Source organism: Dendrobates tinctorius, unplaced genomic scaffold (genome assembly GCF_039654945.1).
Source record: "Dendrobates tinctorius isolate UK_male_01 unplaced genomic scaffold, ASM3965494v1 ptg000031l, whole genome shotgun sequence".
Lineage (NCBI taxonomy): Eukaryota > Metazoa > Chordata > Amphibia > Anura > Dendrobatidae > Dendrobates > Dendrobates tinctorius.
Window position 1 is genome coordinate 19,077,047 of NW_027361699.1, and position 15,769 is coordinate 19,092,815.

A 15,769-nucleotide genomic window follows, 5' to 3' on the forward strand; every position below is an offset into this window, starting at 1 on the left:
GGCGTCTGCGCTAATCTGACTTTTTTTTGTGCTCTTGAAGCCAAAAGTATAGTAAAGAAAAAAAAGTGTGTGCCCTGTCATGAAGCAGAGTATATCCCTGTGCTGAACTGGTTATCAAGTATGTGAATAAATATAGGAAGAAAAATACATATTATAGTACAAATATACCCCTTGAAAGCATTCTTCACTCTCCTCCTCCTTTTACTCATCCATGTCTTCACTTCTGGTGTCGATTCGATGGTAGGTTTTGTGTGGTCAATAGTATAGATGTCTTTTCCTTGCTTCCAATTCTCATACTTCTCCGGCTGAAACATTTTTACAAATATGTCCATTGATATTTTCACCATGTCGCTGCTGCACGAACACTAAAAAATAAAAAAAAAAGACTTGTTAAATTTTACTCATTTAAGAAGGGAAATCTGCTGCAATGAGTGAACCACTATATCTAGATAAAAGATGGGCACCAGACCGCAAGCCAGCAGCTGGCGCACCAAGTTTAATTTCGGAAATCTGCTCACAATCCCTTCTGGTTTCGCATGGTAGAAAATATGATCGGCATAACAAATAAACAAAAGCTTGCAGAGAAATATTATCTGACACAAGAGCGGTCGAAGAGGAACCGGGGCTGTGTTAATTGGGGGCATCATAATGACCTCAACAAGCCAGGGAGCACAGCTGTAAATAAATATGCACGTTTATGTATGCTTGTTTGACTGACAGTCATTCATGGGTTCCAAAATATCCAAAAATCTGGCACTCCTAAGAATGCTTATTTATAAGAAATCAATTACTTAAATATAACAGTACGAGGTTGTGTTCTTAAAGGTATATTCTCACGCTTGTATATTATCCTCCAACTTCATGACTACTGAGGTCACATGATCTACCACTCCATTCACATGGGGTTCTTCAGAGTCCAGGTTCTCAGAAAAGGTGTGAATACCAATGGTCGAACCCCCGCCGATCAGGAAGTTACCCCCTATCACATAGATAGTTGATCATTTCCTCACTTGAGAATACGCCTTCAAAGGGTATCTGTCAGTAGGTTTTGGATAACCCATGTTAGAGCAGCAAAATGCAGGAGATCTGTCTCATCTTAACATAAATGCCACTGTTAATTTGTGTTCTGCAGAATTTACAGCATGCCGGGAGGGGGGCGTGTTGTTCTGTACACCCATCAGTGCTCCTGTGATGTGACTGTGGAACACTGATGGGTTGCCATGACAGCCTGGGGTCTACCCGAAGACCCTTGTGTCTGCCATGGTGGTACTCCTGTGAAAGCCCGTCCATGGCTGGTGTTCATGGAAGACAATGATTTTTGCTGTAAATGATAACCAGTAAAAACATTGGTTTGGAGTGCAAAAAAAAAAAAAAACAAGCCCTCCAACAGCTCCATATCTTGAAAATTGAAAACATTATTGCTCTCGTAAAACTGGGTAACAACCAAATTTTGTTTTTATGTGAACAAAATTTCTGAATTGTTGTCACAATTTAAATAAAACAAAAACTATGTTAGTATCTCAGTAATTGCACCGAAATGGAGAATGCTATTGCCAGGTAATTTTTACTGTTAATGAAAGCTGTAGATACAAAAAAAAAAAAATGAAAACAATTGAAGAAGCACACTTTTGCTGTTATTTCATCACACTTGGATTCTTTTTTTTTTTTTTTTTTTCACTTTCTAGTGTATTACATGTTGACGGAAAATGAAAAAGTTATATATCTCTGAATAAGTGGACAAAACATCAAAAAAAAAAATCGCCCGATCCTAAAACATGTTCTGCCACTGTGAAAAACGTAGATAAACAAAACAAAACCCCTTCCTAAAATCAGCCCCCAAGGTTTACAAATGAGGCCTGAGTTTTAACATGTAGAGTATTACAAGGTTAGATTATATATTGGAACATAATTATATGTTCTATGACATGACAAATAAAGAACCTATTAAAAAGTGTTAAAAAAAAACCCCACACATGCCAAGGGTTAAACGCCACACAAATAAAATTGAAAATGTGTTTCAAAAACTAAATATATTGGAATGAAGATGAATCTCACTTGGCCGAATGTATATGAGGCCTACCGAAAGCATTCAGCCCGATAATCCAGGGCAGATCCATACTAAAGGCGGCCATGCCTATAAACTGCATTGCAAAATTCATTTTAAAAAATGTATAGCTTCTGGTGTCGTTGCAAAATTACCCCAGGACAATCATAGACCCAGTCCAGCTTATAAAATGTTGGACAAACACAGAGCTGCAAAATTGCTCTGCACCCTCAAGGCACTAAATGGCCTCTTGTGTGCGCACACTGAGTCCACGCAGGTTCCATTTACCACAAAGATGAAGACAAATGGCAGCACAGGGAGTTATTCGAGAGAGACCTTGTCACCACTAGGATATGAGAAGTGTGAAAATGAGACACTAGGTATATGGAAAAGCACAAGAGTCATGACAAACCGCTTAGCTTTTTAATCTCAACATTTACATCTGGAAGTTACCTATAACTTCAAAGTAAGGCATAAATAAAGCAGCCTATAAATGTAAAATTATTAAAGTGGGTGTAAAACAATCACCAACTAATATTTTTGGGGGCCTTAATTACTCACACCTTGTCGTTTTTAACATTTTCATCAAAAACAAAATATTATAAACAAAACTTTTTTTTATTCTTTTAAATGACAGAATTTTCTCTCATCTGTGAGATGAGCCTGTTTCTTCCTGCATTGAAAGCAGTCGAGATTTACCTAATCGTTTTTTTTAGCAAATCAGCTTAAAATATATACGGTATATAAAATAAAATAAAAAAAAAAACAAGTGGCAAAAGTACAATACTGCAACTCTAGCTACACTTAACTACATTAATAATCTTTTCCACTGTATCAAATGAAACTACATTTCCCTTTCATGGTCAAAAAATACTGAACAGGTTAAGTGTGAGGTACACCAGTATGATAAAAAATGCACTCCACCCCTATGGGAGTGGAGACGCGTGCATATTCATTACCTTAGCAAGCAGTGCCACGTGATCGCTCAGCGCAGGAAGAGCTGCCGGAACCAACGAGATGCAAGGCACGCTGGAGGGAGAGTATGTCGTCTTCTGGAAACTGGCGGCTGTGGCTGTCACTGTGTGTGCTGTAAGAGAAATGAATATTCATTTCTCTTTAGCAGTGGCACAGGCTTTTGCCACAGCCCCCGGCTCCTTCCTCTTTGATCCGATGTTTCTCAGCTCCCCCGCTGGATTCCTGGTACAATGACTCGTGTATAAGCTGAGGAAGGCGTTTTCAGCACAAAAAGAAGTGCTGAAAAACTCTGCTTATATACGGTAAATTTACATTTTGCATTGAGAAATAAGTAATTGACCCCTCTGGAAAACAAGACTCAATTCTTGGTGGCAAAACCCTTCTTGGCAAGCACAGCAGTCAGACATTTTTTGTAGTTGATAATGAGGTTTGCGCACATGTCAGGAGGAATTTTGGTCCACTCCTCTTTGCAGATCATCTCTAAATCATTAAGATTTTGAGGCTGTCGCTTGGCAACTTGGAGCTTCAACTTCCTCCATATGTTTTCTATGGGAGTAAGGCCTGGAGACTGGCTAGGCCACTCCATGACCTTAATGTGCTTCTTTTTGAGCCACTCCGTTGTTGCCTTGGCTGTATGTTTCGGGTCATTGTCTTACTGGGAGACCCAGCCACAACCCATTTTTAAAGGGAATCTGTCACCTATTTTTTGCCCTATGAGATGCAGCCACCGCCATCAGGGGCTTATCTACAGCATTCTGTGATGCTGTAGATAAGCCCCCGATGTAACCTGAAAGATAAGAAAAATGAGTTACATTATACTCACCGGTGGGGGGGGCGGTTTGGGTCCAGCGCCTCCTATCTTCTAGCGATGACGTCCTCCTCCTTGATTCATGCCGCGCTCCTGCACAGGCGTACTGATCTGCCCTGTTGAGGGCAGACCAGAGTACTGCAGTGTGAAGGCGCCAGGAAAGGTCAGAGAAATCTGGCCCCTGTGCACTGCAGTACTGTTGTGGTCTGCCCTCAACAGGGCAGACCAGTACGCCTGCACAGGAGCGCGGCATGAAGCAAGGAGGAGGACGTCATCACTAGAAGATAGAAAGTGCCAGACCTGGACATCACCCCCCCCCCCCCCGGTGAGTATAATATAACTCGTTTTTCTTATCTTTCAGGTTACATTGGGGGATTATCTACAGCATTACAGAATGCTGTAGATAAGCCCCTGATGGCGGTGGCTGCATCTCATAGGGCAAAAAATAGGTGACAGATTCCCCTTAATGTCCTGGCGGAGGGAAGGAGGTTGTCTCTCAGGATTTGATGGTACATCAGAGGAGAGAGAAATAGGGTCCCTGATCCCCCCCGGTACCTCCCAGTGGTCCTCGGGCCCGCCTGCATCCTCCGGTGGGCGCCATCTTCTTTCGGGAAGAAAATGGCAGGCGCATGCGCCGGCAGATTCCATTCATTCAACATAAACCCTATCACAGTGATTAAAGTGTATCATAGAGATCAAAATTTAAAAAAAAGTAACCCCCCCCCCCTTTATCACCCCCTTAGTTAGGGAAATATAATGAAATACAGAAAATATATTTATTTTCATTTTTCCATTAGGGTTGGAATTAGGGTTAGGGTTGGAATTAGGGTTAGGGGGTGTGTTGGGGTTAGGGTTGGAGCTAGAATTGAGGGGTTTCCACTATTTAGGCACATCAGGGGGTCTCCAAACACGACATGGCGCCACCATTGATTCCAGCCAATTTTGCGTTCAAAAAGTCAAATGGTGCTCCCTCCCTTCCGAGCCAAGACGTGTGCCCAAACAGTGGTTTACCCTAACATATAGGGCATCAGCATACTCCGGACAAATTGCACACCAACTTTGGGGGTTTAATTTCTCCTGTTACCCTTGTAAAAATAAAAACTTGGGGGCAAAAAGATCATTTTTGTGGGGAAAAAATTATTTTTTTATTTTCACGGCTCTACATTATAAACTTCTGTGAAGCACTTGGAGGTTCAAAGTGCTTACCACACATCTAGATAAGATACTTAAGGGGTATAGTTTCCAAAATGGGGTCCCCTGTTGGGGGTTTTCACTGTTTAGGCACATCGGGGGCTCTCCAAATGCAACATGGCGTCCGATCTCAATTCTAGCCAATTCTGCATTGAAAAAGTCAAACAGCGCTCCTTTCATTCCAAGCCCTGCGCCCAAAAAGTGGTTTACCCCTACATATGGGGTATCGGCGTATTCAGGAGAAAATGCTCAACAAATTTTGTGGTTCATTTTCTCTTTTTACACTTGTGAAAATAAAAAAATTGGTTCTGAATTAAAATGTTTGTAAAAAAAAAAAAAAAGTTAAGTTTATTTTTTCCTTCCACATTGCTTCAGCTCCTGTGAAGCACGTAAAGGGTTAATAAACTTCTTGAATGAGGTTTTGAGCACCTTGAGGGGTGCAGTTTTTAGAATGGTGTCACTTTTGAGTATTTTCTGTCATATTGACCTCTCAAAGTGACTTCAAATGTGATATGGTCACTAAAAAAAATGGTTTTGTAAATTTTATAGTAAAAATGAGAAATCGCTGGTCAACTTTTAACCCTTTAGCTTCATAACAAAAAAAAAAAAATTTGGTTCCAAAATTGTGCTGATGTAAAGTAAACATGTGGAAAATGTTAATTATTACGTATTTTTGTGATATATCTCTCTGATTTAGGGGCATAAAAATTAAAAGTTTGCAAAATGCTAAATTTTTGCCATATTTCCATTTTTTTCATAAATAAATGCAAGTCATATAGAAGAAATTTTACCACTAACGAAGTAAAATATGTCACGAAAAAACATTCTCAGTATCATTGATCATTAAGCTGCAAATTGGCTCCTCTCACCAAGGGGTTAAATTAGGGCCACCTGATTCACAGGTGTTTCTTCACAGAATGACTGACCTCACTAATTGAACTTCACAATGCTATTATATTTAACACACCTTTTGAATTAATTTTTCTAATACATAGACTTAAACACATGCAGATCATGAATGCGGAGTCTGTTGGTTTTCTTAGACTCTACTGCCCCAACTGGTAAATGGTTTGACATGCGGTAATATAATTTATACCAAAACCGAACACTACTTTATCTACTGGACAACCCCTGATTAATCACTTCAAGACCGTATAGAGAATAAAACAATCTATACTCACCGCCTGCAGTGGAAACATACCTCTAATGTCAGCGCAGCCACCCCTGGTGGGTCACCTGACGTTAAGACATTGTCAGCAAAAGCCAATTAGCTACTGTTGATGGGATGCAACTAGTGATGAGCGAGAGTGCTCTGATAAGGTGTTATCCGAGCACGCTCGTGTTCTAATCGAGAATTTTCGGCGTGCTTGAATAAAATGCTAGAGTTGCCAATGCTGCATGTCTCATGGATGTTAGACAGCCACAACACATGCAGGAATTGCCTGTTAGTATTGGTAAGCTGTAGCCAATAGGGATTGCAGATTTTTGTGCCACCTGAAATCTAAAGCCATTGTCACATAGCCCTCGGAATTAGAAGTGCAGACACTGAAGGAACGATGACCCTACAGGAAGAGTGTGTAAATTGTTTATATACGAGTTATTATATAGGCCCTTAAACGATTATTCAAGGGCTTTCCAGTAATAGACAACTCTTTCGTAGAAAATTGTCACAGACAAAAAAAAAAAAAATGGATGAAAGTGGAATTGGACTTTCAGAAAACGCTTGAAATGTAAGACATGTGCCAAAAGCTTTGATAGGTCAGGTTTCGGGTGCTGCTAAAACAAAGGGGCAGAAGTTCTCAGCTGAGAACTGCAACTGAAAAAGCTCAGCCTTTCTATCAAGTCTATCTTCAGTCTTAATAGGAAGCTATGCTCCTTCTTTGTTTGACCACTCATATTCCATCCTGAAACTTCTAATGTCAGCTCTTTATAACAGGGTAAATGTTTTCTGAGAAGTGCAGTTACACTACAGGTGTGATCCCCGAATAGTGTTCTACTTGAGGTTGTAATGGCATCCACATGGTGTATTGTAGGATACACATAACATTAAGATTTGGAAGAAAATGTGAACATATGCCATTGTCATGTGCTTCTTTCAGAGTTGCAAGAAGAGAGACCGTGAATCTACAACATACTGTTCTTATTTTTCAGCCTCTACTCTTCTCCAGTATTTTCGTGGATGCATTTACACTTATTAGTATTAGTTCTATTAAAGTATCACATAGTTCTATTATACAAAAACGTTTGCTTAAAAATAAAAAAGACAAAATTGGATGTTGTATTTGGTAGGCTATGTACGCCTACACTTTGCTAACTAAACAGACACAAAGTCCTCATATGAACTTTCCAAGATTGGTTAAATTAAAAAAAAACAATCCAGTACGAAACCACATCGATGTCTGCTTTTTTTTTTCCAAGGTTTTAGAGGTTTTATGAAAAGCACAGACAGGCACAAAAAAATTAGTTTGTGACTCATCTAGTAAAATCACACTTGCCAGAGTCACATTATACTATAACTAGTGTGGGCCCACATGTCTTATTCCTGCACCTCCTGATTAGGACACAATTCAGCCAGCCATTACTGCCCTGGAACACACCACATCGCTTCTGCCAGACTTGTAATCTTCAGAACATAGGACTGGCTGGAGGCTATAACTAGGTTGTTTTTGGAGGAATGGCAAGAACAATAGAAGTTGCTGTGATATGTACCTCTATGCTTTTATGCTGGAGGCATAAATATAAACAATTACTGCCGTATGTGGCGTACAAGAGCAGAAAAAGGAATGTTTTGTAATACAGGTCCATAAATTGAATATACCAATATGTATAAAACTAAAAGTCAGCATGCGTTAAAAAAAAAAAAAAAAACACGCTATTTTTTTTTACTTAAGTGCATGGAAGTCTAAACCCGGGTGGTCCACACTGGAGGAGAAAACACCCAAGCCAGCTTTGGGCCCAGTGCACACAACTCCTGCCTTGATACAATATAGCGCGTACAAGTCATTAAAGCCTTATAGATACCAGTCAAAAAGTCCAGTCAGCCCCAATTTGCCAATTTAAAGCCATTAAAATCTCCACGATTTCATAGGAGACATGGATGTACTTCACTAAAATCACACAAGTGCGGTAAAGATAATACCAGTACAAGGACCCAAATGTTAAAATGGTAATAACTCCTCTATGGCTCCTAAAATGTAGTATCATACACCATTTTACCCAAAGCTTCATTTTTTAAATCTGACCAATGTCACTTTATGAGGTAATAACTCGGGAACGATTCAACGGATCTCAGTGATTCTGAGACTGTTTACTCGTGACATCGTACTTCACGATGGTGATAAAATTTGTTCGATATGACTTGAGTTTATTTGTGAAAGTATCGGAAATTTTGCGAAAATGTCACAATTTTCAAAATTTTAATTCTTATGCCCTTAAACCAGAGTTATGAAAACACAAAACAGATTAACATTTCCCACATGTCTACTTTACATCGCCACAATTTTTGAAATATAATTTTTTTTTTTTGTTAGGAAATTAGAAGGGTTAAAAGTTCATCCTCAATTTCTAAGTTTTCTAATATTTACGAAACCAATTTTTTTTTAGGCACCACATCACATTGGAAGTGACTATATGACCACATTCAAGTAGTTTATTAACCCTTCAGATACGTCACAGGATAAAATGCAATGTGGAAGGAAAAAAATGAATATTTTACCTCTTTTCACAACAATTTTATTTTAGCCCCAATATTTTTATTTTCACAAGGGTAATAGGAGAAAATAGACCATACAATTTGATGTGCAATTTATCTTGAGTACACCAATACCCCACATGTGGTCGAAATCTACTTTTGAGGCACAGTGCAAAGCTCAGAAGGGAAGAGGCACCACATTAGAGTCCAGATTTTACTGGACTGGTTTGAGGGTGCCATGTCACACTGGCAGACCCCCTGAAGTGCCAGAACAACAGAAACCCCAATAAGTGATGTTATTTTAGATACTACACCAATGAATTCATCTAGATGTGCAGTGATCATTTTGTTTTGACACATGTGCCTCACACAAATTTATACCATTGGGCATTGAAGAAAGAATTACACTTTTACCACTAAAATACTTTCCTGTTTACAACTGAATTGTTATTTTCCTGAGTGCGCCAATACCCTACATGTGAATCGGGAACTATTTTTCAGGCACAGTACAAAGCCCAGAAGGGAACAGGTGGCATATTATAATGCAGATTTTACAATTATGGCTTGCGGGTGTCATTATCCACTGGAAGAGCCCATGAGGTGCCAGAACAACAAAATTCCATTATTAGTGACCCCATTTTACAAACTATACCTGTCAATGAATTCATCTAAGGGTGCAGTGATCATGTTGACACCACAGGTGTGTGCCAGAATTTTATACCATTGCGCAGTGAAGAAAAAACAACATTTTTACCACAAAAATGTTGTGTTAGCCCCAGATTTTACATTTTCACATGGGGAAATTAATAAAAATGTCACCAAAATTTGTCACACAATTTCTGATTAAGAGATGCAGAAATAGCTCATATGTGGCTGTACAGTACTGCTTAGCCACACGGCAAGAATCGGGAGGGACGGTGCGTTGACTCCTGGAGCGCAGCTATTCCTACAATAGTTTGCGGATTCCAAATACAGAGCCCCTAAGTGCTAGAAGAGCAGATTACCCCCCTCAAGTGACCCCATTTTGGAAATCATACCGTCTACCAAACATGTAGACGCTAAATGTGGTTTAGGCACACTGTGGGGCTCAGAAGGGAGGGGCACATTTCGATTTGGGAGTGCGGAATTTGCTGGATTTCCTTTGGGGGGTGAGGAGCCATAGTGCTCTTCCAGAGCCTTTGTGCCACCAGTAACGTGGAAGCTCCAAATATTTCCATTAACAGATGATGAACTTGATTGGGCATTTGCGTTTTTGGGGACATTTTGGATCACATTTATCCTGAGCTCTATGCTGAGCACATTTTGGGATTTACATCTAAGGGCTCATTCCCACTTGCGATTAAATCAGATCACCATCAATCCTCCAACAAATTTCAAAGTGGGTGCAAGACACTTGTACGCCTCTCCAGGTCTCAATCTAACCATTAAATGACAAGGTGTTGGGCAAAGCTGAAAATTACACTCATCAGAGAAGATAACCTTACTCCAGACCTCTATGGTCTAATCCTTATTGTCTTTGGCAAACTTCAGCCTGACACTCCTTTGCTTCTCATTGATGAAAGGCTTTTGTATAACTTTACATGACTTGAGCCCTGCCTCTAGGAGCCTGTTATGAATGGTTCTTGCCATGCACTTCACCCCAGCTGCCATTTGCCATTCCTTTTGTAGGTCACTTGATGTCATCCTGCAGCTGCTGAGTGACATTCGAATAAGATGACGTCATTCTGGTCAGTGGAGTGTCGTTTACGCCCTCTACCGGTCTGTAGCTTTGTTGTCCAAAATGTCTGCTGCTTGACCTTGTAGTAATGGACAGCAATCTTAGAAATTTTAAGGATGGAGGCAACATGACACTCCCTGTATCCCTCTGCTAGTAAAGACAGAATTGAGCCCTTTTCCTCATTCAAGACTTTTCTTTTCAACTCCTTTGGCATGGCTAAAAGTTATTTTTTATTCCTATTACTTTTGGGATATTACTAGCACTTGTTTTGCCAACCAGCTTGTCCTATTGCAAGAGGATTGTGAATACCACAGCAGGGTTTTTTTTTTATACTTGCCCTCATGAAATAAAATTTGGTTCAGGTGATCACCTAATCAGAAGCACATTAAGTAGAATGAGGTGTAGTCTGGTTGGAATTTAACTGACACTGGAATGGAATGGCTGTCAGACATGTAGAGAAGCTGGTGTTTATAAAACTGTGCAGTGGTCTCTTAATTTTTGCCAGAGCTGTATACGACTCTCTCCATGTCATATATATACACATACACACACACACCTAAATACATACATGTCAGTGACACACATATATACAGTTGTGGCCAAAAGTATTGACATCCCTGCAATTCTGTCAGATAATACTCAGTTTCTTCCTGAAAATGATTGCAAACACAAATTCTTTGATATTATTATCTTCATTTAATTTGTCTTAAATGAAAAAACACAAAAAGAATTGCCTAAAGCCAAATTGGATATAATTCCACACCAAACATAAAAAAAAGAGGGTGGACAAAAGTATTGGCACTGTTCGAAAAATCATGTGATGCGTCTCTAATTTGTGTAATTAACAGCACCTGTAACTTATGTGTGGCTCCTAACAGGTGTTGGCAATAACTAAATCACACTTGCAGCCAGTTGACATGGATTAAAGTCGACTCAACCTCTGTCCTGTGTCCTTGTGTGTACCACATTGAGCATGGAGAAAAGAAAGAAGACCAAAGAACTGTCTGAGGACTTGAGAAACCAAATTGTGAGGAAGTATGAGCCATCTCCAAAGACCTGAATGTTCTTGTGTCTACCGTGCGCAGTGTCATCAAGAAGTTTAAAGCCCATGGCACTGTGGCTAACCTCCCTAGATGTGGATGGAAAAGAAAAATTGACAGGAGATTTCAACGCAAGATTGTGCGGATGTTGGATAAAGAACCTCGACTAACATCCAAACAAGTTCAAGCTACCCTGCAGTCCGAGGGTACAACCGTGTCAACCCGTACTATCCGTCGGCATCTGAATGAAAAGGGACTGTATGGTAGGAGACCCAGGAAGACCCCACTTCTTACCCCGAGACATAAAAAAGCCAGGCTGGAGTTTGCCAAAACTTACCTGAAAAAGCCTAAAACGTTTTGGAAGAATGTTCTCTGGTCAGATGAGACAAAAGTAGAGCTTTTTGGGCAAAGGCATCAACATAGAGTTTACAGGAGAAAAAAGAGGCATTCAAAGAAAAGAACACGGCCCCTACATTCAAACATGGCGGAGGTTCCCTGATGTTTTGGAGTTGCTTTGCTGCCTCTGGCACTGGACTGCTTGACCGTGTGCATGGCATTATGAAGTCAGAAGACTACCAACAAATTTTGCAGCATAATGTAGGGCCCAGTGTGAGAAAGCTAGGTCTCCCTCAGAGGTCATGGGTCTTCCAGCAGGACAATGACCCAAAATACAGTACACTTCAAAAAGCACTAGAAAATGGTTTGAGAGAAAGCACTGGAGACTTCTAAGGTGGCCAGCAATGAGTCCAGACCTGAATCCCATAGAACACCTGTGGAGAGATCTAAAAATGGCAGTTTGGAGAAGGCACCCTTCTAATATCAGGGATCTGGAGCAGTTTGCCAAAGAAGAATGGTCTAAAATTCCAGAAAAGCATTGTAAGAAAGTCATTGATGGTTACCACTTACCGGGAGCAGTTGGTGGAAGTTATTTCGGCTAAAGGTTGTGCAACCAAGTATTAGGCTGAGGGTGCCAATACTTTTGTCTGGCCCATTTTTGGAGTTTTGTGTGAAATGATCAATGTTTTGCTTCATTCGCTTTTGTGTTTTTTCATTTAAGACAAATTAAGTGAAGATAATACCAAAGAATTTGTGTTTGCAATCATTTTCAGGAAGAAACTGAGCATTATCTGACAGAATTCCAGGGGTGTCAATACTTTTGGCCACAACTGTATGTATTTATATTAGATAGATAGATAGATAGATAGATGAAAAGCTGGTAATTCAGCAGCCGCTGTAGAGTAAAAGCACAGCAGGAGCAGACAGGATAGAAGAGATGGATTTCATACAGTAAATACAATAGGTAGATATAGGTCAGTGACAAATAGAAATAGTACAGTGCGTGCAGCTTACTGTACATGTATTTAAACAAAAGATTATTTTTCGGGAAAAAATGGTGTGGGCTCCAGCACAATTTTCGTAACCAGCAGAGGGAAAGCCGACGGCTGGGTGCAGATGTTTATAGCCTGGGAAAGGGGCAATACCTATGGAGCTTCCCAGGCTATTAATATCAGCTCACAACTCTATACTTAGACTTTACTGGCTATTAAAATGGGGGACACTAAAAGAAATGACACAAGGTCCCCAATAATTAATAAGCAGAAAAGGCTATGCAGACAGCTGCGCGGCTGATATTAGTAGCCTAGGAAGGGGGGATTGATACTGCCCCCCAGGCTAAAAACATGAGGCCTCAGCCGCCCGAAAACAGGTGCATCTCTAAGAGTGTGGCACAGCCTCACTCTTTTCACTTGCCCTGTAGAGGTGGCAAGTGAGGTAATAGTTGGGAGGTTTGATATCACCATCAGGTGACATCAAGCCTGAGGTTAGTAATTGAGAGGCGTCAATAAGACACCCCATTACTAACCCCATGGTCACATTGTAAGAAAAAAAAAAACACCCAGAATTAAAGGCCTTTTATTTGAAATAATGACAGACTTATTAATATTCTTCATTAAACCACACTTCCGACCTCACCTATTTCCTGCGAAGCCCTCTATCTTCTCCTGTAATAAAAGTAAAATAAAAAAACAACAATATACCATACCTGTCCATCGTTCTGTCCCACGATGTAATCCATGTCTGGGGGATATACAGTTTTGAACCTGGACAGTGCCAAGATGCGACCGTCCTGGCTGAAAACCACTGGTGTATGAGATGCTGCGAGCGCAGTCACAGTGACTAGCAGTGACATCACTAAGGCTGCCCTCCCAGCCTTCCTGAACTGGTGACTTCTGAACTGTGGGAAAATGTCAGTGATGAGGTTACAGCAGTTCAAGCTCAGAGTCTTTACAGCAGATCATCGTGAAAAATTGTCATGGTGAACTGCTGTGAAGGCATCACAAGGGTGCCGATCCTTGGCCGTCACTGCAGGAGTTTGGCCATTAGCATGGCCAAACTCCTGCGGTGATCGTTCGAGAGGTGCTGATAATTCAGCACCTCCTGTGTGATCATGCTGTGGTCGATCAGTCAGAATCCTTAAAGATTAGTTGTTTGTGGCACACGTTGCAGTTATGAATGTCTAAATTCATTTTAACTATTCAACTGGAAGACAGAGAAAAATTCAAGTGCAAAGCGCAATTAACGCAGGTTTTGTTCATACTACGTTCATTATATATTAAAAATGCATTTCAATATGATTCTCTAAGTTAGCACATTACAGTGATAAGAAAAAAATGCATATTGGGTGTTTAAATGAATACAAATTTGAACAGTCAAAAATAAAAATCTTGTTTTTGTCAGCATTTTTCAAAACTCAATTTGCATTTTTCGATCAATTTAGGCCTGTTTCACACATCAGTCTTTTCTGTCATTCTCAATCCGCCAAAATAGCGGAAAACGGATCCGCAGATGGACTGACAGAAACGGGGGTCAGCGGATCGGCGGATGTACGGATCCGCCGATGTTAAAAATGTAAAGGAGCCGCGCCTGGGGAAAAAGAAAAAAAAAAAGAAAAAATTAATACCGGCGGATGTAGTGAGCGGGCATCTGCGGTGAGCGATCATCTCGCGAGATGTGGGTGAGAGCATGGAGATCGCGCGATGAGAGAAATGGGGCTGGAGATCGCGCGATGAGAGAAATGGGGCTGGAGATCGCGCGATGAGAGAAATGGGGCTGGAGATCGCGCGATGAGAGAAATGGGGCTGGAGATCGCGCGATGAGAGAGAGATTGATTTTCATCCAGCAGCCAGACAGAATTGCGGGTTAAAACAGGAAATAGCGGATCCAGAGAGAAAAAAACGTTGCAGGGTCCGTCCGGTCAGGTCAGCGGACGCCAAAATATTGGTGGATCCGCAAGAATGCGGATGCTACGGACGGCCATCAGTCAAAATCCGCCGATAATGAAAGTCAATGGGGAAAAAACGGATCCGCAAAGAAAAATGGATGTGTGAAACAGGCCTTACCTGTGTGAAAACTTGCTTTTTGCGTGGCAAGCTGATGTTTTTATTGAAATCACTTTGGGAGATAAACAACGTTTTAATGGTTGTTCTTGCAGTGTTGAGGAGTCAAACAAAAAATGAGTTGACATTTAGCTTTTCTTTTTACAACACTTACCAATTGGGTTACCATAATTAACTTATGGTATATTTTGATTAATTAGACTTTTACATATGCATCAACACCACATATTTTAAACTTTTTAATTTTTAACACATTGTTTTCAATAGAGGAAAAGGAGGTGTTTTCAACTTTTATCATTTTTTTCTCTTTTTTAAAAAAATATTTTTCTTTATCGTTTTTTCCCCTTTTGCGTTTTGAAAATGTGATTGTCTGATCACTTGTACTGCAGTATCATTATACAGTAAAAATCATGGTATGCAATTAACGCCAGCCACATGCTTGTCTTCACAGGAATACCATATTGGCAGGCTCAAGAGATTTAAAGTAAACCCGCAGCTGCCATGCAACCCACTGGCACTCCACAATCACGCAGTGAACAGCCCAATGGGTGCATAATTCAGCAGGCCCTCCCCCCATTCGTACTCATGAAATGCTGCTGTCAGATGTTTTCAGCAGCATTGAAGTGGTTAACAGCAAGCAGAGCTCTGCTTCACTGAGTTGATGGGTATAGGAACTGCTACAATTTTATACTAAGTTTGTGGTCAATTTTTGACAGTTCTTTAGTAAAAAAGAACTAAAATCAAAAAAGTGCAAACTGGCTGCACCATGTGAATGATGAACCTTTTCCTACACACAATTTGACAAATGCACACAAGTCACAGCACAACTAGACTCCATTAGGGAGAAAAGGTTAAAAAGGTTTTAAAAATGAATAATTTGAACAATGAGTCATATAGTTGATATGATT

General features: G+C 40.3%; 1 protein-coding gene across 3 annotated transcripts in view; it reads right to left on the bottom strand.

The window, feature by feature from the left end:
• Positions 1-15,769, bottom strand: part of KDM4C (lysine demethylase 4C) — a 565,453-nt gene that overhangs the window by 199,665 nt on the left and 350,019 nt on the right. For all 3 annotated transcript variants that reach the window (XM_073572230.1, XM_073572231.1, XM_073572232.1), the window contains exon 9: positions 169-365. In XM_073572230.1, coding sequence (XP_073428331.1) covers positions 169-365 — 197 coding nt within the window. The remainder of the gene's footprint in view (positions 1-168; positions 366-15,769) is intronic.